The sequence below is a fragment of the Vulpes vulpes genome, unplaced genomic scaffold (assembly GCF_048418805.1).
Source record: "Vulpes vulpes isolate BD-2025 unplaced genomic scaffold, VulVul3 u000000652, whole genome shotgun sequence".
Taxonomy (NCBI): domain Eukaryota; kingdom Metazoa; phylum Chordata; class Mammalia; order Carnivora; family Canidae; genus Vulpes; species Vulpes vulpes.
Window position 1 is genome coordinate 1,093,797 of NW_027325771.1, and position 22,772 is coordinate 1,116,568.

The 22,772-nt window shown below is 42.4% G+C and overlaps 1 protein-coding gene across 8 annotated transcripts in view; it reads right to left on the reverse strand.

The window, feature by feature from the left end:
- ARHGEF28 (Rho guanine nucleotide exchange factor 28) overlaps positions 1-22,772 on the reverse strand; it is a 300,222-nt gene that overhangs the window by 84,520 nt on the left and 192,930 nt on the right. For all 8 annotated transcript variants that reach the window (XM_072745376.1, XM_072745372.1, XM_072745371.1 and 5 more), the window contains 5 exons: positions 17,302-17,423; positions 12,661-12,941; positions 9,542-9,749; positions 6,928-7,039; positions 2,972-3,014 (listed from right to left, as the gene is read on the reverse strand). In XM_072745376.1, the coding sequence (XP_072601477.1) occupies positions 2,972-3,014; positions 6,928-7,039; positions 9,542-9,749; positions 12,661-12,941; positions 17,302-17,423 (766 nt within the window). The remainder of the gene's footprint in view (positions 1-2,971; positions 3,015-6,927; positions 7,040-9,541; positions 9,750-12,660; positions 12,942-17,301; positions 17,424-22,772) is intronic.

Genomic DNA, 22,772 nt, shown 5'->3' on the forward strand with positions numbered 1-22,772 from the left:
ATTGACTTGATGACCAATGAAATCACCCACAATAAAGTCTTACAAACCCCATTCCTCAGAGATTCTTATGACACTACCTTTTCAATAAAGACATTTTAAGAGTCTTAAGAATATAGAGCCTTCTCATCGTAATCTTTAAACTATAATATCTGTGGCTTATTCTTGGAAGAACTGAACATCTAACTGTTAAAAGGAATTCCCAAAGACAGAACATGAGAGACTCCTAACTGTGGGAAACAAACTAGGGGTGGTGGAAGGGGAGGTGGGCGGGGCGTGGGGGTGACTGGGTGACGGGCACTGAGGGGGGCACTTGATGGGATGAGCACTGGGTGTTATTCTATATGTTGGCAAATTGAACACCAATAAAAAATAAATATAAAATAAAAAATAAAATAATAAAATAAAATAAAGTAAATAAAATAAAATAAAACAAAATATAAAATAAAATAAAATAAAATAAAATAAAATAAAATAAAATAAAATAAAATAAAATAAAATAAAATAAAATAAAAGGAATTCCCAAAATCCAAACTGAAAATTGACACAATGAGAATTTTTTGGCTATTCAGATGCTCAGATTTAAAAAATTTATATATCAAGTAATAAATGTAATACATTTAAGACAGATGGTGTCAATTACATAACAGTCATCCCATATAATCATGAAGAAGTTGGTACAACCTGAAACTACTATGACAACATACGTTAACTAACTGGACTTCAAATAAAAACTTTAAAAAAAAGAATTATAGGGACACCGGGTGGCTCAGGGGTTTAGCGCCGTCTTCAGCCCAGGGCGTGATCCTGGGGTCCCAGGGTCGAGTCCCATGTCAGGCTCCCCGCATGGAGCCTGCTTCTCTGTGTCTCTCTCATGAATAAATAAATAAAATAAATGTTTTTTATATACTTATAATGAAAATATGAAACTGTACTTGTCAGCTACTGTATAAAGTAACAATTTTGGAAAGTTTAGTACTACTATATTTTGTACTTAAAAAAAGAGCTGATACAGAGGAATTGTCTACTCCTGCAGAAAAGATCCTACAAAGTCTGGAGCGAGCCCCCTTTCACCCATTAGTGTTCTTTCCCAGAAACTAAGTGATAGGAAACAAATAAGAGAATTCCAAAGAAGGCGGATCCCTCACGTAAGTGCAACATGACCGAAGCAAAGCCTTCGCAATGACCAGGGGTTGCGCTGGAGCAGCCAGTAAGGTATGGGGCAGACTAAGTGGGGTGAAGGATCTCCTCTACTGGATACACCAGGGGATATGACTTAGGAAAGATGCTTTCAAGATGCAGACCGACACACACCAAAGGAGAGAAAATAAGCACTAAGAAAGGGATACTCCCTACACGTACCATCCAAGTTAAAATAGCTCACACATTAATATCTAACCAACTATGACGCTGGCTTTTTTAGTCTTAAGTCCCTCTCCTAATGGAGAATAAATATTTTTTATTTAAAAAAAAAAAAAATCTCGGCAGCCTGGGTGGCTCAGTGGTTTAGCGCCGCCTTCAGCCCAGGGCCTGATCCTGGAGACCCAGGATCGAGTCCCGCATCGGGCTCCCTGCATGGAGCCTGCTTCTCCCTCTGCCTGTGTGTCTTTCTCTCTCTCTCATTAATAAATAAATAAAATCTTTAAAAAAATTAAAAAAATAAAATAAAATAAAAAATCTGGGCAGCCCCAGTGGCACAGCGGTTTAGCACCGCCTGCAGCCCAGGGCGTGATCCTGGAGACCCTGGATTGAGTCCCGCGTCGGGCTTCCTGCATGGAGCCTGCTTCTCCCTCTGCCTGGGTCTCTCTGCCCCTCTCTCTCTCTCTCTGAATGAATAAATAAATAAATCTTTAAAAAAATAAATAAATAAAAAATAAAATCTTTACATCAGTCCATTACTTCTTTGCTAGTTAAAAAGATGACAAGGAGACGACTTAACCAAAATGATAACCAAGAGGGAGATCAAATTCCACGACTGAGTAAACTGCCTAAATGAGGTAATAAACATAAATTGTACCGGATGTAAATGTACAAACATCCAGTGGGTCAGTTATTGCTGCGTTTGCTGTCATCACTGTCCCCATCACAGCCACATCCTCTCCACCACCATCCTATCATTAAAGGGCATTCCTACTCTTCCTGCTTGTATCATCTGAAAATTTCTATTCTGGTCTCAAAAATAAAAAAAATAGGAATGAACAAATGGAGGCTTTTTCTTAGCGAGACTTTTAAGATTTCTTTCCTTTTTTGGGGGGCGGGAAGGGTAGCGAGAAAGGGGGGAGCGGATCTTAAGCAGACCCCTGCTGAGCGTGGAAACGCACATGGGGCTCAATGCAGGACCCTGAGATCATGACCTGAGCAGAAGTCAAGAGTCAGACACTTAATCAGCTGAGCCACCCAGGCGCCCCCTTTTTTCTCTAAAATCTAAAACAGCACAGTCCGCCTTGATATATATATTAAAACGTTCCAAAGTTTCAGCATTACTGTCCCCCCCCGTTAAAGTCATTTCCCTCTTTCTCACTGGTCCCTTTTATGCCAAATACTCATGCCATTGCTGGCCCCCGGGGCGGCCTCCCAGTGCGGCCTCAGGGCAGCTCCTCGGCCGGGAGCTCCCTCAGCAGGCTCGGCTCGCAACCCAACAGGCCGTGAGGAGCCACGGCAGAGGGCGGGCGCCCGTGCGTGTGACCCCCGGGCTCTGGCCCACGGCAACACCTGCAGAGAGCCCAGGCCTTGCGGCGCCGCGACCCCCGCTCGGTGCACCTGGAGGTGCCTGTCTCTGGAACTGCCCCGGGAACACCCCACCGCCGGGCCCCCAGGCCTGAGGCCTGCGCGTGTGGGGACCCGCTGGGGCGGCTGAGTGTGCAGGCGGCTCGTTGCACAGAACCCTCCCACGGCCCACCGGTAGCTCTCGGAATTCACGCGCACACATTGTTCAAAGGCAGCAAGCAGCCCCGGACCGGGACGGTTACGGTACCTCCTCTCCCTGGTGGGCTCCGGGAAGCCGAAGGCTCTTTGCTCTGCAAGACACAGAACGGGACAGTGAAGACACAGTCACGCGTACGGCAGCGACGCACACGCCCAACCGTATTTCACCACCGTTCCCGCCACCGGTTGGGACATAATGAGAAAACAAGCCCTTTGGTATCAGCAGGATGCTGCTCTGGGGGTGTCCCTGGCGCTCGTTCGGGGAGCTCTGCAGCGCAGACACGACTCTGTCCCCGGGCGGTCCCCACGAGCGGAAGGGCGAAGCCAGTTTGCACGGGGCAGTGTGGCAGACAAGGGAGGGGCAGAGCTCATAAGCACACACTCCCTAAACCGTGTCATTACTGGGACTCAGTCTCCTGCTACCTCGTGGGCAACAACAACAGATGTGCTCCGGGGCATCTATAGGATTTTACTGCCACCGCGAAACACTCCTCAAGCTAAGCCACAAGCACACGTCATTACGCTCGTTGTAAACGTGCTGAGGCCGCAGGACGCTGAGCCACGTACGTGTCCCAGACAACCAAGCCGATGAAGTAATGGGACCAGGCTCGGTCACTGACAAAGGCTAACAGGAGCCCGGCGGACAGGGTGTGACTGTTTTCAAGAGTACATTCACTTCACCCCCCAAATTCTCTAAAGTAGAGCGCTTTGGTCCTTTCTGGTGAGGTTATAATTGTCGCCAATATTCCTGTCTATCTAAACACACCACGTACCAAAGGGAATTACAGGATAGGATTTCGTTTTGTCTATACAAGCATCTTATTTGGTTGCCTCACTATTGTACTCTTCGCCCCAAAAGGAGCATAAGAACCAATAATGAGTAACCTCTTGGAAGGGACAAAGATGAAAAAAGAACATCGCAAGGGCCGAAACACTATCCTGTCTTTGTGTATCCGCAGTACAGCTTGTCATCAGGGGCTTCCAATTGGGGGCGAAACGAGACCTCGAGTCTGTCCAAATAGAGAAAATTTTTAGGACTATTCCAGACTCATCAAGAGAGAACTTGGGGGTAATGTAAATGTCAATTTTCCTCTGATTGATCTAAATGACCTACACAGTGAAACATCATGTCTTTGAACTAGTCAAGCTTTCACTCCTGTGCTTTGATCACACACGGAGTTAAAATCATTCCTTCTTCTTTGAGAGGTAATTTATTCTTCAAGTACCTATGGTTTACCTGCTGGAATCCCTATACATTGACTATGTGGCTTCAAACTACATTGCCTGTTTGTGATTCTTACCTTCTGGAGACCAAATTTCATTGAGAGAGCCCTAGTTTTTTTGGTTTTGTTTTGTTTTTTATTTATTTATTTTTATTTATTTATTTTAGAGCCCTAGTTTTAAATATACTGTCTAAAGGTATAAAATTTTGTTAACTGAAAAAAGAATTGATGTCAGTTTTCTATTCTAACTCACATGCAAATATTTAAGGATTGTATGTAAGGCAGATGCCCTTCCTGATTCATGAAAGAATTCATAAATCAGGGCTCCTTTCCCTTATAAACAATCAGTTCCCTCTCAGTCTGGCCAACAACTTCAAACTTCTCAGCTGACTTTGAAAACCAGTCATAGGGCAGCCCCAGTGGCGCATCAGTTTAGCGCTGCCTGCAGCCCAGGGCGTGATCTGGAGACCCTGGATCAAGTCCCACGTCAGGCTGTCTGTATGATGCCTGCTTCTCCCTCTGCCTGTGTCTCTGCCTCTCTGTCTATGAATAAATAAATAAAATCTTTAAAAAAAAAAAAAACAGTCATACTGGGCAGCCTGGTGTGGCTCAGTGGTTTAGCACCATCTTCAGCCCAGGGCGTGACCCTGTGGTCCCAGGATTGGGTCCCAGGATTGGGTCCCAAGATTGAGTCCTATGTCAGGCTCCCTGCATGGAGCCTGCTTCTCCCTCTGCCTGTGTCTCTGCCTCCCTCTCTCTCCTCTTTGTGTTTCTCATGAATAAATATATAAAATATTTTTTTAAGAAGTCATACTATAGATGTAATGGCACAGCTGCCATTTTGCACAAAACAAAGACTTAGAAGCATTTTCTATATAGTTACAGTATGAAGTTAGTTCTCCATCTAGAACCTTCAGTGAAAACATGTCAACCTCTCATTAAAACAAATCCCAAGGCCAGCCCGGGTGGCTCAGTGGTTTAGTGCTGCCTTCAGCCCAGCTCCAGTGGTCCTGGAGACCCGGGATGGAGTCCCACGTCGGGCTCCTTGCATGGAGCCTGCTTCTCCGTCTGCCTGTCTCTCTCTCTCTCTCTCTCTCTCTCTCTCTCTCTCTCTCTCTCTGTCGCTCATGGATAAATAAATAAAATCTTTTAAAATAATGGTCTGGAAGAGATCTGAATATTCTCAAAAAAATAAAAGGAATCCCAACCTAATATAAATATTATACGATCATTACAATCCATCTTTTTCCTGTCCTCTCAAGGTGGCTGTTATCTTCTCTTTCTCTTGGTCATTTTCTCCATCTTCTCATTCCAAATATTAAAACTGACATTTATCATCAGTCTTGTTTTCTCCACTTTCAGTAATGATTCCCAGAAAGATGAAAAAAACAAAAACACAAAAGAACACCAAGCACTTGTTGTGTGCTCTATGTATCCTGTCTAGTACATTCATTCAACAAATAATCATTGAACATCTCCCACATGTAAGTCATTGTTTTAGAATGGCAGTTCCAACCATAAAGAATATGTTTTCACATGGCATGAAGATGTCAACAACAATGTAATAAAGAATACGTAAAAAAGAAAAGAAAGACACTTGTGAAATAAATTCTATTTTAAATATTCTACAACAGGGGTACTGGTCGTTATATATGGGCAAATTGAATTTAAATAAAATATTTTTAAAAACAATATTTTACAATGGGAAACTAAGAATACTCAGGCACATCTCACTTTTTGAGTCTCTTAAGACCTTTAAGAGTAATATACAAATGAGGCATTAAGATACTGACATTTTATTCTAATGCTTTGTATCACAGGTTGACATGAATTCCACCAAATATGCCTTTATACGTAGTTACTACATAATATGTTATGTAGAGAAATACTTTTGTTTCAAAACAGGGTAAAAAATGGGAGTCGTGGGGATCCCCGGGTGGCTCAGTGGTTGTGCATCTGCCTTCAGCCCAGGACGGGATCCTGGAGTCCCGGGATCGAGTCCTGCATCGGGCTCCCTGCATGGAGCCTGCTTCTCCCTCTGCCTGTGTCTCTGCCTCTCACTCTGTGTGTTTCATGAATAAATAAATAAAATCTTTAAAAAAAAAAAAAACAGTGGTGGGGGGGTTGTGGCCGAAAGGGGCTACAAGGGCAGCTCCTCTCTGTGGCCCGTAATTATTCTTTTTTTAAATTTGAATTCAGTTTTGAAAACTTGTCAAGCTTATGCTTATGATGTGCACCCTTTTCTGAAGGTGATCAATTAAAATTTTACCGTATCACAGTTTCATTTTGATCGTTTACATTGCCATAAAGAATGTTGAGATAGGTTTACTGATGTTTCAACTCTTTTCTTTTACTGCAACTCTCTTAAGTCCCTTGCTGAATACAAAAAAGGAAAAATCTATTTTGCAATGCTTTGCCTTTTAGTTAGATTTCAGCAATTCATACATAGGGCAAAGTAGTTTTTTAAAAAAATTTACTTATAATCCTCTAAAGCTCTCATAATAAAGAACCTAGAATAAATTCTAGTTTACATTATCCTTGAGAAAAACATTTCATTCAAAGAATAAAGCAACAACTTTGTACCTATTTGCATTTTCATCAAAATGAAATCTAATACTTGACTAATATGAGAAAAGGATTTTGCTAAGTATAGAAAAATCAGTAATAAAAATGGAGCTGAAAATTCTTGCCTGCTGCTTTTGTGCATCTTATATACTTTCACTAATTGAGAATCTGCTCTGGAATAGAATTCTCTCAAAGTCAAAGGGTAAAGAACGCTTACCTTCACCAGAATTGCACACTGTGAAATCACGCACCAATCGAGTTTTTCCTAAAGAAATTTTGGGTGATGAGCAGGAATAAGAACGTGAGCGGACTCCAGGAAGCAATGATTCCTACAAGAAATGATAACAAGGTTTTTGAAAAATTCTACAGAGGACCTGAAAGTATATGCTCACCGTGATTGTTATGGAATCAGCATCTCTGTAAAGATTCAATGTGAATATTTCTGATGTAATCTCATTATTTGTTTTTGTTCATCAGAAGTTTTAAAGTTTTATGCCTTTTCAACACTTCAGTAAACTTGAGCTTCCCGCCCCATGTATACTTTAAAATGTGATTATGACATTCTAATCGAGTTGGTTAAAAGTAAAAAATTAAGTCAAAAGATTTTTTTGCTCTGCATATTCAATGGAGTCACTTTTTTTCACCTGAGTTGTCAGGGGTTTTTTTTGTTGTTATTTTACACTGTACTATCCAAGCAAAATTCCATATTAATTGTTATCTTTTTATTTCATAATTATTAGAAGGTAGACGAATAGCCACTTATAGGAGTTTTTTTTTTTTTAACTTCAAGACAGCTATTTGAATTTATAATGTTAGCTGCAGCCTCTCAAGAAGAATGCAACAGGTCAATGTACAATTTCTCCCGGTCTGTGCCCATCTTTCAAAAAAAGCCTTCCATCTAGCACTTCCTGAGATGATACCTGAATATCACTGATTTATGTATCTTTTATTGTCTTTTAAGTGACCTCCTATTGTTGCTATTTTCCCAGTCACGCACTATTTCTATTATTATATTTGCAACATACATGACAATGCAAGACAGCACAATAATTAAAACATGGTTATTTTACATGTTCTGGAAAATTTAAATGAGCGTGCAACAGAACACCAGTAAAGCCGTTTATGGTACCCGACCCTCATCCAACAGGGACCTGGTGGCCTTAGGATTAATCTCACTCATCTGTTCTTAAAATATCAGAGTTAAGATAGAGTAATACAAAATCTGTAATTCAAATTAAGCCATCAGCAACTGTCCTTCACAAGCACACTAGTAGCTTCTATTCTCCCTCAGTGAAAACGTTGTTTCCCTAAGCCCATTGGTTTAGTTAACAGGCCTGCAGCAGAGTTAAAAACAGAAGCCTGCCCCTGTTTCAAAGGGTCCTGGGCCTTGGCTCCTGAGTGTCTTACTGGGGAGGGCCCACTGGTTCTTGACATCGGACACCAGGAGCTGCCCTATACCCGTAACGGTGACGAGGCCCAAAGGGCCAGGGCCAAATGTCATCCTCTGCATTTAAGTCATGTATAGTACTTCTTTTTCATAACCACGGAACTTTGAAAATTAGCCAGAACTCTTTGGGAAAAAGTTACACGGGGTAATCGCAGAGGCGAGGCAAGATACATTTTAGAGGACGGAGTATTCCTCAAAGTGAACCACATGCACCTAACTCACAAAGATTAAATTGCTTTTCCTTCCAAGTAATGAATTTTTTCCCAATTCCATTCAAAATGCAAAAGAACTATCTACATTAACAACCATACCCATATTCTAGGATCCAGAAAGGGCATGTGACATTCAGGTTCCAAAGACCATGACCACTCTACAGCCCTCAGAGCTGAGGGGTAGGCTTCAGTAGAAGGCCTGGTGATACTGAATCTATCACCAAGGGTGGGCAACCTGGACAAGATGTCTAAGCTCTGCAGGGCCTCATTTGCTGGAAGATTAAAATGGTACTAACATCCTAGGTAAGAGAAAACCATGCATTTCGTACATAACTCATGTCTTGTGTACTGCAAAGGATATTACAAAAATAAAACATTATCATGACCATCAGATGTTCACAGTAAGAGAAGTCTGGGCACAGCACACATTGTTTCACAGGGGTAAACTCAGTTTCAAAAGAAAACGAGTGGACAAGAGAAATCAAAAAGGAAGAAAACATGTACCGACCCAAAAAGGCTTTGTCTGCAAGGATGGAAGAGTTCATTCTTTAAAAACAAACAAACAAACAAACAAACAAAAAAAACCCAAAAACTTCAATGTGAAAATGCCTATAGGAGAAAAGTCCTCTCCTATGGAAAAGTCCTCTCCTATGGACCTTGCGCATAGGTCTCCTATGGAAAAACTGACGAAGTTTATACCGTCTCACATCAGTTCGGGCAGCCAGGAATGCTCAACAAATGACACCTATGCCTTTGTAATATTACTTAATTTACCTGATGACCTGAGCCAAGTAAAAATGTATGTGAACAAAACAAGTCTGACCGCTTAAACCCGCTCCATACTGCCAGTTTTTCTCCCTTTGCTTAAGGGATGCCGACAGAAATCATTATATAGAACAGTAAAAATTTCAGAGTATGTGAAAGATGTGCTGATGATGGATTAATAAAACATAAACCAGCCATTCTAAGGACCATATAAATTAAACAGAGTGGGAGAGATTAAAAAGACAATCAGACAGCTCCTGAGTCTTCCCCACCTCCCCCCCCCCAAAAAAAATTACTAGTTCACACACGTGACTGAAACATGAGTTGCCCTTTGGATAGAGATGACCTGCTTTAGATAACATAGCTTTTATGCTCACAATAAACCACATTAATACTAATAAGAATACCTTCAACTGCAGGCTACTTGATAAAGAAAGCGACTCTGTCCTGGAGATACTAAAATCAGGTTCGGTGGCGGTCTCGAAAGAGTCCAGCTCATCCCCACTGGGAATGCCAGTCCTTGAGGAACTCTGAGACGCTGGCGTGTAGCAGATGTGTGACCGCTCAGAATGCCCTTCCCCTTCGCTGTCGGCATCCAAGGCATCCAGGCTGGAGCTAAGACCGGAGGAAGTAAGTAAATAATCAAGTCAGCCAACTGGCTTAGTTCTGGCTTCCGTTTCTCTCAATTCAAATCCTGTCCTTCTGTATGTTGACAAATTGAACACCAAAAAAAAAATAAATTTATAAAAAAAAAAAAACCTTGTCTTTGGCAGAAGGGTGCAATGGATACTCATTTAAAATGAGTAAAAAAAAATTTCTAAAAAAAAATTCACATCTAAGAGATTTCCACTTTTTTTCTCCCCAAGTCTCCCTCTTTTTAAATAAAATGTTTTGTCTCCCCAGCCGAACATCTCCCACCTAGCAAAAGCCATCTCGATTACTCTAAGAAACAAAACCTGGCGCAAGTTAGTACTATTTGTTTTGTAAATGTAATTATCACAGGCCCTAAATAGTTATCCTTCAAATATGAAAATTGCGCAAGAAACAGAACCGCAGGGTTGTTTGGGAGGCCTCTGGGGGGCGGCACAGGAAGATCTGCAGCGCAGCCGGCGAGGCACGTTCAAGGACAGACTGCAAGGTCTCACCTCAGAGTGGATGGCAAGACAGGAGTCAACCTGAGTCAACTGGGGTCCCACATGTGTCACGTCAGGTTAGCACGTTTAGAGATTTTAGGTGAGCGATCCGCCTCAGAAACGGGGAGCGGTTCTGCTCAACTACCGCTTCTCTCTCCTAATTTAACTCTAATAACCATGAAATTGAAAGGAAAGAAAGTGATCTTCCCCATTCCTGGCTCATTCCATTAACATTTACATTTTAAGCCCCTCCAACTCTGAGGTCAAGAGCTTTCCCCAGCATGTTAACACTCAATGCGTTTTTCTTTCACGGTTGCAGTTCTAGAGTTAAAGATTACCAGCAACACAATGAAACCATCTTGATTATGAAAAAGGAAGCAGAAAATGAAACTGAATTAACCCATTGTGGTTCTTTTTCTTAAAAGTCCATAAGGTCTTCGGTGCCCGCCAGAGTATCAATGTAATAAATGACAACGTTTGCCAAAGAGTCTCTACCATACGTGTCCCCAGTCCCAACACTCAGGGTACACTCTCTCATCCTGAACTCCTTATCGCATGGGCCCTCTTGGGCACCAGCCAGCCCAGAAGTGAAGGCCACACCTGGCATCACTGAGGATCTCCAAAGCAGGGTCCTTCTCCTTTCAGAACCCATAGAGAGACTGCTCCTTGGCACTGAGCAGAGAACAAGCTGGAGGCAGACGTCACACTTTAACACATAAATGTTGAAATCCATGAAATTATTTCTCATTAAAAAGAAAAAAAATCAGAGCTTCGTGTGAAGACACACTTCCTGGCAAATGCCGCTGCTCTGAATGTGACAGCGACGTAGTTGGAGACATTCTAAGGTGCTCTGTAGTTTCCTTAATTCGATCATAGTCTTTGTGTAGCCAGAGCCCTTGGGGGATGTGGGTGGGGGGTCAGAGGTCTGCTGATACACCTTGGGCCTCTGCATTCGTCTTTTAACTTGTGATCTCTGTGTTAATAAACATTAGTCCAAATGGTTAGCTGCCGCCATCATATCCTAACTTAACAGGAGCCTTTCAGCCATGTATAGCATTTCTCCGTCACTGTGAGCACATGCTACAAGTAGTAGTGATTTTTATTTTATTCTGCACACCATCCAATAAAACATTTCTTTTTTTTTTTAAGATTTTAGTTTTAAGCAATCTCTACACCCAACGGGACTCGAACGCACAACCTGAGATCAAAAGTCACATGCTCGACCAAATGAGTCAGCCAGGAGCCCCTAAAACATTTGCTTTTTGTACTGATTTAAATTGGGCTACTACCTGTCCTCCTTAAGCTATTAAGCAATTTGGTATCATAAACCATATTCTTCAGGATTACTTCTCAGTTCTTATTTTACAATACCATTTTTCAAAATCCCATTAGTGAAATATATGAAATCAATTGTAGGCTGTGACCAAAACTTTCTTTTAAAATAGTACAGAATAGAAAATATCAGAGTACATTCCCCATGTTATTTCATAAAACATCCATTTAAATTCCTGTGTATTTTATGTGGCAGGGGGTCGTGGTGTAATAGGCATTTCTTACTGCGGATGTTGGTAAAACAAAAAAGATCTTCAAAATTTAAGTTTTAGAATGAAACAAGCTCTTCTATCACCTCATTTGTTGTTGTTGTGCAGTTTAAACATTGCATTATTTTTCCCCTTGTGGCTTCTCAAAACAGCTAAGTTTTAGTAACAGACGGTTACCTTTGTACATATTTTACTTTCACCATAATGTTTTAAGTATTAGAAAATTTAGGGCTTAGGTGTCTGTGTTCACCTCGGTTTTTATTGTGTGCTCCCAAATCTCTCTTTCGTGAGAAGTTTCCACCCTGAATTCAGCCTATTATTCATTTTAATGCGATAGGTACATTTCCCATTGAGCTCATGGTCAACCGTGTTACACGCTCCTGGCCCGGTACCCACTGAAGGAAGAGTCCCTCTGCCGTCCTGGGGCCAAAATGGGACTTTCTTGGGGATCGTAAGTCCTTCATCCTCATTCCTACATTTTTTCAGAGGAGACAGCACATCTCAATTAGAGAATGCCAAATTATTTTCCAAAGTTCTTACACAATGTTCACTCGATCAACAGTATACAAGTGCTTCCACTGTATACATTTTCACTAAAATATGGTAACTTTAAAATTTTTGCCTACCTAGCAAGTGTAAAATGTTCTCCCATAGTGGTTTTCCTCTTATTCTACTTTGGTCAGTTTTCATAAGTGTCTTATTTTCAAGCTAAAGATTGTAGGAATCTAAAAGGGGGCAATGTTTTTGATGTAGAGATAACAGTGGCAGGGGCGACAAATAGAATTTTGCAAGTCCAGCTCGCGGACAAGGTTCTTTGATCTTCTACTTCTCCTCCAGAATATAATACCTTACCTTCTTTTCTTCAGGAGACTTTGTTCCTTCTCAAATCCATGAAGACCAAAGGAAAGATCAAAATTGGAAGCATATGAACTAGATGGTGATGGGAAGGACTGCTGAGCTTCGGTATCTGAGATCACTTCCTTGTTCTCACTTAGTGGGTATTTCCCATGGCTGGTTTCAGCAGCAAGGATATGCTTGCAGTTCTGAGGCCCCAGAGTAGAACCCATGGATTCAGCACAGGCGTCTGTAGAGATTCCTTCTAAATTGATGTAGTTAATATCCAAATCGCCAACCTGGTAGTTGAAAGAAAAATATTTGCTGAGCAAACAAGCAGGAAAGATTGGCTGAACTGAGAATAAATTTCTCCCCGTTGAACAACCTTCCACCTTATTTACCTTGTTTTGTTCATTCTTGTTTTGCTTTATGTAAGCAGGGAATTCTTACATGACGTTTGTGTTCATTTGGCTGCTGTCCCATAATTCATAAAAGGTAGATGACCAGTGGAGTGTTTTATAAAGTTGTTCTTTACTACGAAACCCAAACCAGACTACGTTTTTAAGATTTTGTGAGCCACTGACTCAAAAAAGGGGATGTATTTTAAAAACATGAGCATGTATACAATGGAATATTCCTCAGCCATTAGAAACGACAAATACCCACCATTTGCTTCGACGTGGATGGACCTGGAGGGTATTATGCTGAGTGAAATAAGTCAATCAGAGAAGGACAATCATCATATGGTCTCATTCATTTGGGGAATATAAAAAATAGTGAAAGGGAATAAAGGGGAAAGGAGAAAAATGAGTGGGAAATATCAGAAAGGGAGACAGACCATGAGAGACTCCTAACTCTGGGAAATGAACTACGGGTGGTGGAAGGGGAGGTGGGTGGGGGTGGGGGTGAATGGGTGACGGGCACTGATGGGGGCACTTGATGGGATGAGCACTGGGTGTTATTCTATATGTTGGCAAATTGAACACCAATAAAAAATAAATTTGCAAAAATAAAATAAAATAAAATAAAATAAAATAAAATATAAAATAAAATAAAATAAAATAAAATAAAATAAAATAAAATAAAATAAAATAAAAACATGAGCAAAAAAAAACAAAGAGTAGGCAGGTTTATTTAGAAAGTAACTCACAGGAATCTGGATAACCAAGGTAGTGGTGGCCACATAAACCTGAGTCTCAAAAAAGCCAAAACAAAACAAACTACAAATAAAGTAAGAATAAAACTACCTAAGATGACACTTAACTAGAAGACACAGAATGCCCCAAACTTCAAATTATCTGTAGATGAAAAAATCATGCATTTTATAATATAAAATAATAAAACTAACACCATACTTCAGGAAGCAACCTGTTATATTCCTGCCACAGGCCTGTGTATAGAATAAAAGTGGTCTGGAAAGTTCTACATGGCAGAGAAAACTGGAAGCTAATAGAGGGATGAAGACCTACCTAAAGTCATCGCTGGGAAGAGGAAGTGCAGCCTACACATGTGAAAGAGAGTCCTCGACCTAAGGAAAGGGCTTGAAAGTATGAGTAACCTGAGGGGCAACCATCACAGGCATCACTGCTGAGGGAGAAGACAGTAATAAGAACAAGGATGACGCTGTCTGGTGAGAGGGCAGCAAAGTGGGGAAAGAGGCAAAAGGGGAAAATGTAGAGCCCTAAATCTTCATCATCATCAGAACTCACTATGGCAGAAACAATCAAGGAATGCCCAACCGGTGGGTGAGAGTCGGCTAAGCAACAGGAGACACACACTCAAACTCTTCCCCCCTCCAGACACTACTTGAAAAAGGAGGTAGTAATTTCACTGCAAACAAACTTGATAAATCAAAGATAACATCCCCAGGAAGGGGACAAATTAGTTCCAGGTGCCTCGTGATACAAGGCACTGAGGACACAACCTCCCTTCTGTAATGTTCCTGCTAACCTGACAGCCTGAACCCGGCCCATGGGGAATTCTTAGACAACCCAGAACTGAAGGACATTCTAACAAAAACACACACAATCCTGCTCTGTATTCTTCAAAACTGTTGACACCCTAAGAGCCAAATACTAAGGGACCGTCACGAATTATAACAGATTCAAGAGATGAGACAACTGGATTTTCTTTCGCTGCAAAAATTATTGGGATGATTGGCTAAAATTGAGTGCGGTCTGCAAAGGGTTACTACTCTATTAATGGTGATTGTTTGATTTGGTAACTACGGGTGCTTAATAAGAGGATGACGAAGGTTTTTTAGGAAATATACCAGGAAAGACTGAGGGATAGAAGGGCACCAAATTCTCAATGTGCCTGAAATGGTTAATATTTATATACTTATTATTTTCATCATTTGCATATACAAAGACATACTTGCCCAGAGTGTATTTAAGCTAAAATATAGTAAAATATTAACATTTGAGGAATTTTGATAAAAAGTATGTATGTATTCTTTGTACTGAATTATAGAGGCTTGAAATGATGTCCAAATAAAATGGAATTTATTTTTCAAAGTAATTTATATGGCAGAGGCATTTTCAAAGCAGTTTCTACCATGTATATCTCCTCATTAGGTGGGCTGATAACTTTGAGGATTTATGGGAAACAGTATCTCAAACAAGCTAGCCATCTTTTCAGAGTTCTGTGCCAGGTTGAGGCAGAAGAAGGAAATTAGACAAGATTCTTCTCAAATACTGATAGCAATTATCTTAAGTGTGCAGAATTTGAGCTCCTTATATCATCCTTGCTACTCAAGTGGACACAGGAACAGTAAAAGAAATCCTATAAATCCTATAACTACACTACACGGACAGTGAACTCTGTGATTTGTATCCATACTTTTAGTCTTATTTCTGTTTTCATTGTACAAATTCAGCAATCCTCTGCTACATTTCAATTTATCAATCAGGCTGTTCAAGCTTTCTTGAAATGCATGCTTCACATTATTAAAGCAATACTTATCTCAAGATGGTCCTAAACAGAAATTGTATTCTAACTTCATCTTTGGGTGGGGGGGTCTTGCATGTTTAATGCATCTTAGAGCACAGTTATCCCCCGTAACACTGAGTCATGTACAATTTTAGCTACTTGGGGTAACTGGAAATACTTGCAGTATTCACTGAGGCTCAGAGCAAAGAGATAAGGACTCAAGGAGTATTTCATTTAAAACACTGAGAAAATACAGCAACCGTTGGAATCAGTGTGGTTAGAGCACAGCAAACTCGACGGCCCTGTATCTGCAAAGAATGTCCCCAGAACTCACAACTCATCCTAACCTCTGCTTCATGCTTATATCTATAAGTAGGGCTGGGTTGCCTGGGTGGCTCCATGGTTGAGCATCTGCCTTTGGCCCAGGGCGTGACCCGGGGGTCCTGGGATCGAGTCCCGCATCGGGCTCCCTGCATGGAACCTGCTTCTCCCTCTGCCTGTGTCTCTGCCAATCTCTCTGTCTCTCATGGATAAATAAATAAAATCTTTAAAAATATATGCATAAGTAGAGCTAACATTCAGCTGCTTTATGCCAAAAAGACTATACGAGTTCTTTACGGCTGACATCCATTCTGATTGGTCCCTCTATCATTCTGATTATTGTCCCAATCCATGCCAGGTATACATGCATTTGATGTAATAATGTTTTGAACACAAAAGGGAAAACCAAGATTTGTGACTCAAGGGGTGACAGTGAGACCTAGATAGTAAAGTTTCTATCACAGAAAATGTCTATAAGTAATAGAGTACAATATGTGCATACTAACAACAAAAAGAGTCATTTATTTATTTATTGCTCAGTAAGCATATATACGGTGCGTCTTAAATGGGGATTAGGGTTGGAAGTCTGTGGATAAGGCAAAAATTTTGTTTTGCCAAAACTGTCCTTGAAAATCCCTAAAATCATCCATAAACTAGCATCCAGAGTATAGAAATCTTCATATATAAAGATATGTTTTATTTTTTTATAAGTATTAAAACCTGAGAATCACTGAGCTAGAGAAAATGAAGGATCAATCTACATACCAATGCACGGGCAAACTGCAAGCCTCTACGAGACCTAACCCCCAAATCTCCGTCAGAGACTAGTGGGGCGTTCTAAAGGGCTCCAATTCCCTATCGGATGACAACATTCTCTTAATACTAAAGCTCTATGACCTTACTATATGCTAATAGGTGTGTTACAAGGATCGAAGGAGCAATTTATACGACAGCATTATGTGGGGCTCACATCAAGCTGAATTTGAATACAAATATTACCTAATTACGTGGTATGCACACCGTTTTCTTGAAAAGCTGTAGAGAAGATATTAGCTTCCCAACTGTCATTTTCTATTTCAGCTCCAAGCAAGACCTCTCATGCTCTTCTCATGAGACATGGTCTCAAGACCCCTCCCTCCAGCTCTTCTTGGTGGGGTAACACGTGCTGTGCACGATAAGGAGATCTCAGGGAAAGGGTCCTAAGAGGCGCCAGTGAAGCATCACCAGGGCCTCCCTTAGGCTGAAATTCTCAGAGCAACACACCGATGCCAAATATAGTTCCCACATACTCAGGTTTTGTTGTTTTTTTATTATTTATTTATTTATTTATTTATTTATTTATCAATCAATCATACTCAGGTTTGGAAAGAGAGCAAGGTGGCTCTGAAACCACCAGTCATGCCTTACCTGGTCAATCACCATACAGTTGGCGTAAACTTCATCGTCACCATTCAGCACATCAGAGAGCCGGCCAGCAGCAAAGAACTCTGGGGGATGCTTAGGTTTTTTGAAGACCTCAAAAGAGTGATCTAGAGGAAAAACGAAAAAAAGACAGAAAAAAACAGACAGAATTTATTTTATACTCTGCCTTTTTTTTTTTTTTTTAGATTTTATTTATTTGAGAGAGAGAGATTGAGAGAACAAGATGGGGGAGGGACAGAGGAAGAGGGAGAAGCAGACTCCCCGCTGAACAGAGAGCCCACCATGGAGCTCCATCCCAGGACCCCGGGATCATGAACTGAGCTGAAAGCAGATGCCATCCAGGTGCCCCCAAATCATTCCATTTCTGCTTTCAATTTCTAATGAAATTAAAATTCATTTCACTTTATCAATAACGTGGAAGCACAGGGGTATACAACCCTCAGGGTCCAGGCTCTATGCCCGAGACCCGAGACAGTGCGCAGTCGGGCAGTGCTGGAAGGGGATGCATACTCTTACAGAGAACGTGGCTTCTATCTTAATTACAGAAATGGTTTCTCTTGCTTCCACGTCCTCCACTTTGTTACAAACAGATGAGGAGGCTCAAAGTTGAGTCCCAAAGAGTTGAGGTGCTACGGTATTTGTAGGGAACAGAAAGTTGCAGGCAGTAAAACACAGTGGAGCCAGAATGGTGCCTCATTTCCTGTGACTTTGGCTCAATTACTTAATGAACCAATACCTTCACAGAGTTTCCTCATCTTTAAAAGCAGATTTTCACCATGCTTTCCCTGTCCTGGGGTATGAGAGTCAAATGAGCTCAACCATGTAAAGCACCAACTACACCCCTCGCATTTAGCAAGAGCTCGGTAAATACTGTTGCTGTTACTACATTTTCTTATTAACAGTTATTTCAAGGATGTTCAATGGGAAGTTACTGGTACTAACCATAAGATGTTATCAGTATTATTAATATCAGTATTAATACTACTTTAGTGTCATATTAATAATGATCAGTGTCCATAAATGACTCTAGTAGGATGGATTTGAAATCGTACTTGGAGCGAATGTCATCCTCCCTGACAAGTGCTCTCAAGAGGACACAAAAGGAATAGTGTTGCCTCTATTGTGTCAGAAACGGCCCTCATCTCGTCCTGTATCACGGCATAAAAGCCAGGTAAGCCCACGGGAGCGAATCAGACCAAGAAAGATTAGTAACTGCTGGGCTGCTGTACTACTGCTGGATGACATTATACAAGTCACAAAAATATATCAGTCATATGAATCAATGGCATCAGCTTCAGGCTCTGTAGCTTAACCTACCTGTTGGCCAGAGAACGCCCCCAAAAATGAGATTTCATCAAGGTCCTCGATAAATACACAGTGTAAATGGAAACTATTTTCTTATACTCATGTCTTATTTTACGTTTTTATTCATACGGGTAGCACAATGACACACAAGGTCCAGGAACACAAGTATCACCTTTATGATCAATTACTATACGTTTTCATTGTAATCACACAAAGTAAAAGCACCTTCTGAAGATTATCAATCAAGAACCCAACAAAATAATAAATAAATAAATAAATAAATAAATAAATAAATAAATAAGAAAGAAAGAAAGAAAGAAAGAAAGAAAGAAAGAAAGAACGAACCCAACAAAACACGTGTCATGTGTTCTGAGTAAAATATGTGCTTATATATCATTCTATACAATGTCTGAAAAACAGTCATAAATAACGGGTCGTGGCTCTGTGATGCATGATTAGTCCAATTTAACTGCTCTACGATGTTTTAAGCTCACATACCATAACACCCTGGCATTTCTGCCATCACAGGCGGTTGGTTACCTGGACCACGTTGGGGTTTCATCTGTTTTCTGCATAATGCGATCAATGTTTTAGAAAATGATGTGATTCGTTAACAAAGATGGGTCCATAATCCCTTAGCTCCAATTCTGAAATCTAAAGAGCTCTGGAAAAATCAAAACTCTTCTTCATAAATTGGGTTCACAAACATGTTTGGGGCTAAAGGCGACCTGAACCCACACAGGCCATGTCTAGTTTTTATTTACCTCAGCCAGTGTGAATATTCATACATTTTGCTGCAGAAATATTACCATAATGGAGGACAGCACTGCCAGTCATATCACAGGTAAGCATTATGCCAAAAAGATCTGAAAATTCTAAAACAAACCTAATCCCAGCGGTTTCAAACAAGACACTGGATCTCTGTAACATTACAGCAGATATTAGACCAACATTTCCCAAGCGTTGATCATTCCTGTACCAAATTCATAATTTTGTCCTATTATTTGTTTTTAGATGGACTCACTTTTTTTTTTAAATGAATTGTAAAAGAGACACTTTATCCTCACTATACACAGAAATCCAGCATTCCCTGTCCAAATTGGAAGAGAATTACGCAGATCAAACCAGTGAAACTGCTTTCTGACTGAACACAGGTGCCAATCAGAGCCAAGAGCCTGTGAGGGCCACTTGCTGATTGTCAGGAAGGGAGATTCGGAAAGACTGGAGAGATGGTAAAGACACAGTGGAACGAGATGAACTTTCTCCTTGAATCACCAGAAAGATAAAAAAAAAAAAAAAAAAAAAGGAAAGGAAAGACCTGCCTCACCGTGTGATTCAATGTTGGGACATTGTTACTGTTAGGTCGGGACACCCGCTTCAAGATCGACGGTGCCCAGAAGAATCTACCCCACACTCCAGAAAAACGACCGAGACGATGGGTAATGACTCCACGGAGACCAGCAATCTTGCTGGCAGCGGGGACGTGACTGAACAAAGTCACAAGACCGCAGTGATGAAGGAAAAACCTCTGCCTCCCTTCGAGGGCTCTTGTCCATAACGTGCCGAGATTTTCTGGGTCACTCAGTGCAACAACTTATAAGATCAGTTCAAAAGCCTTTTTTAGTAAAATTCTAGAGCATTCATAGCCTCCACTGGCCAAAGGGACACCAAAGGATAATCGGATCTGCAAGCGAACGAGGACAAACAAATCCGAAGATGACAGATGCATCAGACCTCCTCACCTTTAATTACCTTCAACATCAGTCACTGCGGCTCCTGGGCTTCCAACCAGCAAAATGAGATTTAGGACAGAAAGAAAATAAGCCTTCAAAAATACTTCTAAATATTCACCAGCTACGGAAAGTGGCTAATTTCTCTTTGTCTCCGTCATTCAAAGAAAAAGAAAACAGAAATTCAAAGAAAAAGCTATTATGGCTTCTTTAAACACACACACACACACACACAAAACTGGGACACCTGGGTGGCTCTGTGGTTGACTATCTGCCTTCTGCTCAGGTCGTGGCCCTGGGTCCCAGGATCGAGTCCCACATCGGGCTCCCTGCACAGGGCCTGCTTCTCCCTCTGCCTGTGTCTCTGCTTCTCTCTCTCTCTCTCTCTCTCTCAGGCATAAACAAAATCTTTAAAAAAAAAAAAAACTAATCCTTTCAAGATATAAGATAGATTTCATTACTTCCACTTAGTGGCAAATTAAGTGAAAGATGACTGCCAAAAAAAGAGAAAATCCTTCACATCCTTTATCAATAAACATATACAAATACGCAACAAGAAAATGAGCTCTTAGTCTTAAATGATGCTATTGCTTTTAAAATAGTTTTTCTTATCAAAAAATTGACTTTACAGTTCTGTTGGATGACATTTATTTTTAATAGGTGGTAGAGCCATATTTCTTTTTTTTTTTTTAAGACTTTATTTATTTATTCATGAGAGAGACAGAGAGAGAGGCAGAGGCACAGGCAGAGGGAGAAGCAGGCTCCCTGCAGGGAGCCTGATATAGGACTCGATCCCGGGACCCCGGGGTCACGGCCTGAGCCCCCAGGACTGCCCAACTTGACATGTTTAAAACCAACCCTAGGAGAGTAGAATACACGGAACATTCCACGTGCCACATGAAGAGCTTTTAAAATGGTGTCACTCTCTTCTTTCAGACTAAGATCACGTTAAGGAACTTCTGTGACGTCCATCCTCAAGACAGTAAACAAAAAAACAGAGTGAAAGCCCGGGAAAGATTTACCTCCAGGCCTCAAGGAGGAGATCTCGCCACATGGGAGGGGTTGTAGCAGAATCAAGGAAGAATGAAGTCAGACAATGAGAGACAGTGTCTCCCAAGAACAAAGGGAGGGTTTCAGAAGGTCTGACGTCCCAACACCCAACATGACGGTGGCCTCGGGCCAAGTCCTTGAGAGGGTAAACAGCAGGGCCACAGCCTCTCTGCCCCCCCACCCCCACTCACGCCATGTGACCGAGGCCCAGGACTCCCTGAGGCCAAAACTCACACGGGCCTCAGGGCTGGACGGGACAGGAGTGGCCTTGGGGCCAAACTGGACTGTGGGGGGCCTTGGGGCCAGACAGGGCTGGGGGGGGGCCTCGGGATCAGATGGGCGGCGTGCTCGGCCTGACTGGCCGCACGGCAGGGACCAGGACCGGAGCGCAGTGCCTCCCACCCACGAGGAGGAGGGGAACTACTGCAGGGCGGGCGCCTCGCTCTTCCCCCCGAGGGGGCGGGGGACCCTTGGCCCAGAGCCGCCTGGAGCCTCACTCCCTGGGTTCTGCTGAAATGCAGCCCCCGCGTCCCCCTCCCAGACGCCGGCCCCCGCGGTGCCAGCCCTCGCCTGCCACGGGCAGCTTGCCTCGGCTGGGCCTGGCACTTCATCTCTTTCATTCATTCATTCACTCATTCATTCACTCAGTTGTGCTTTAAACCCAGCAGGCTCAGCGTATGGAGGGAGGAGTCAGGAGAACAAGCCCCGGACCGCAAGGGTTCAGGTCCCAGCGCATCTGGGGGTCAGCTCTCCCTGCTGGCCTCCGGGCCGGCTGCTGGCGCCGGTTCCCCTTGGCCTCCTGGACACCCCCCCTCCCCTTTTCCTCCCCTCCTCTCCCTCCCTCTCCCCTCCTCCTCCTCCCCTCTTCCTTCCTTCCCCTCTCCCTCCCCTCTCCTTTTCCCTTTCCCCTCTCCTCTCCCTCCCCTCCTTCCCCTCTCCCCTTCCCCCTCCCTCTCCCTCCCCCTTTCTCCTTCCTCCCCTCCCCTACCTTTCCTCTCCCTTCCTCCCTCCCCTCCCTTCCTCTACCCTTCCCCCTCTCCCTCCACCCCCAGCCTTTCCTCCCCAGCACCTTCTTTCCAGTCACCTTCTCAACCTTAGCAGCCGCAGTGCTCCAGGAGCAATCCTCAAACTTCCCTTTCTGTCTCCCACCCCACCCCTGCAGCCTCCAAGGGCCCGACACCATGCACCACCACAGGCGAGGACTCCCGGGGTCCCCGGGCTGTGTATCCAACCCAGGCCTCTCCCCTCAGTCACAGCCACCTCTTAACACCTCCACAGAGTCGTCCAGCCACGAGTGCAAAACATGGCTCTAGGTTCCCCCTTTGCAGCCGCTCCTCCCAGTAGCCAGCAACCGGCCTCTCCCTGGACTCA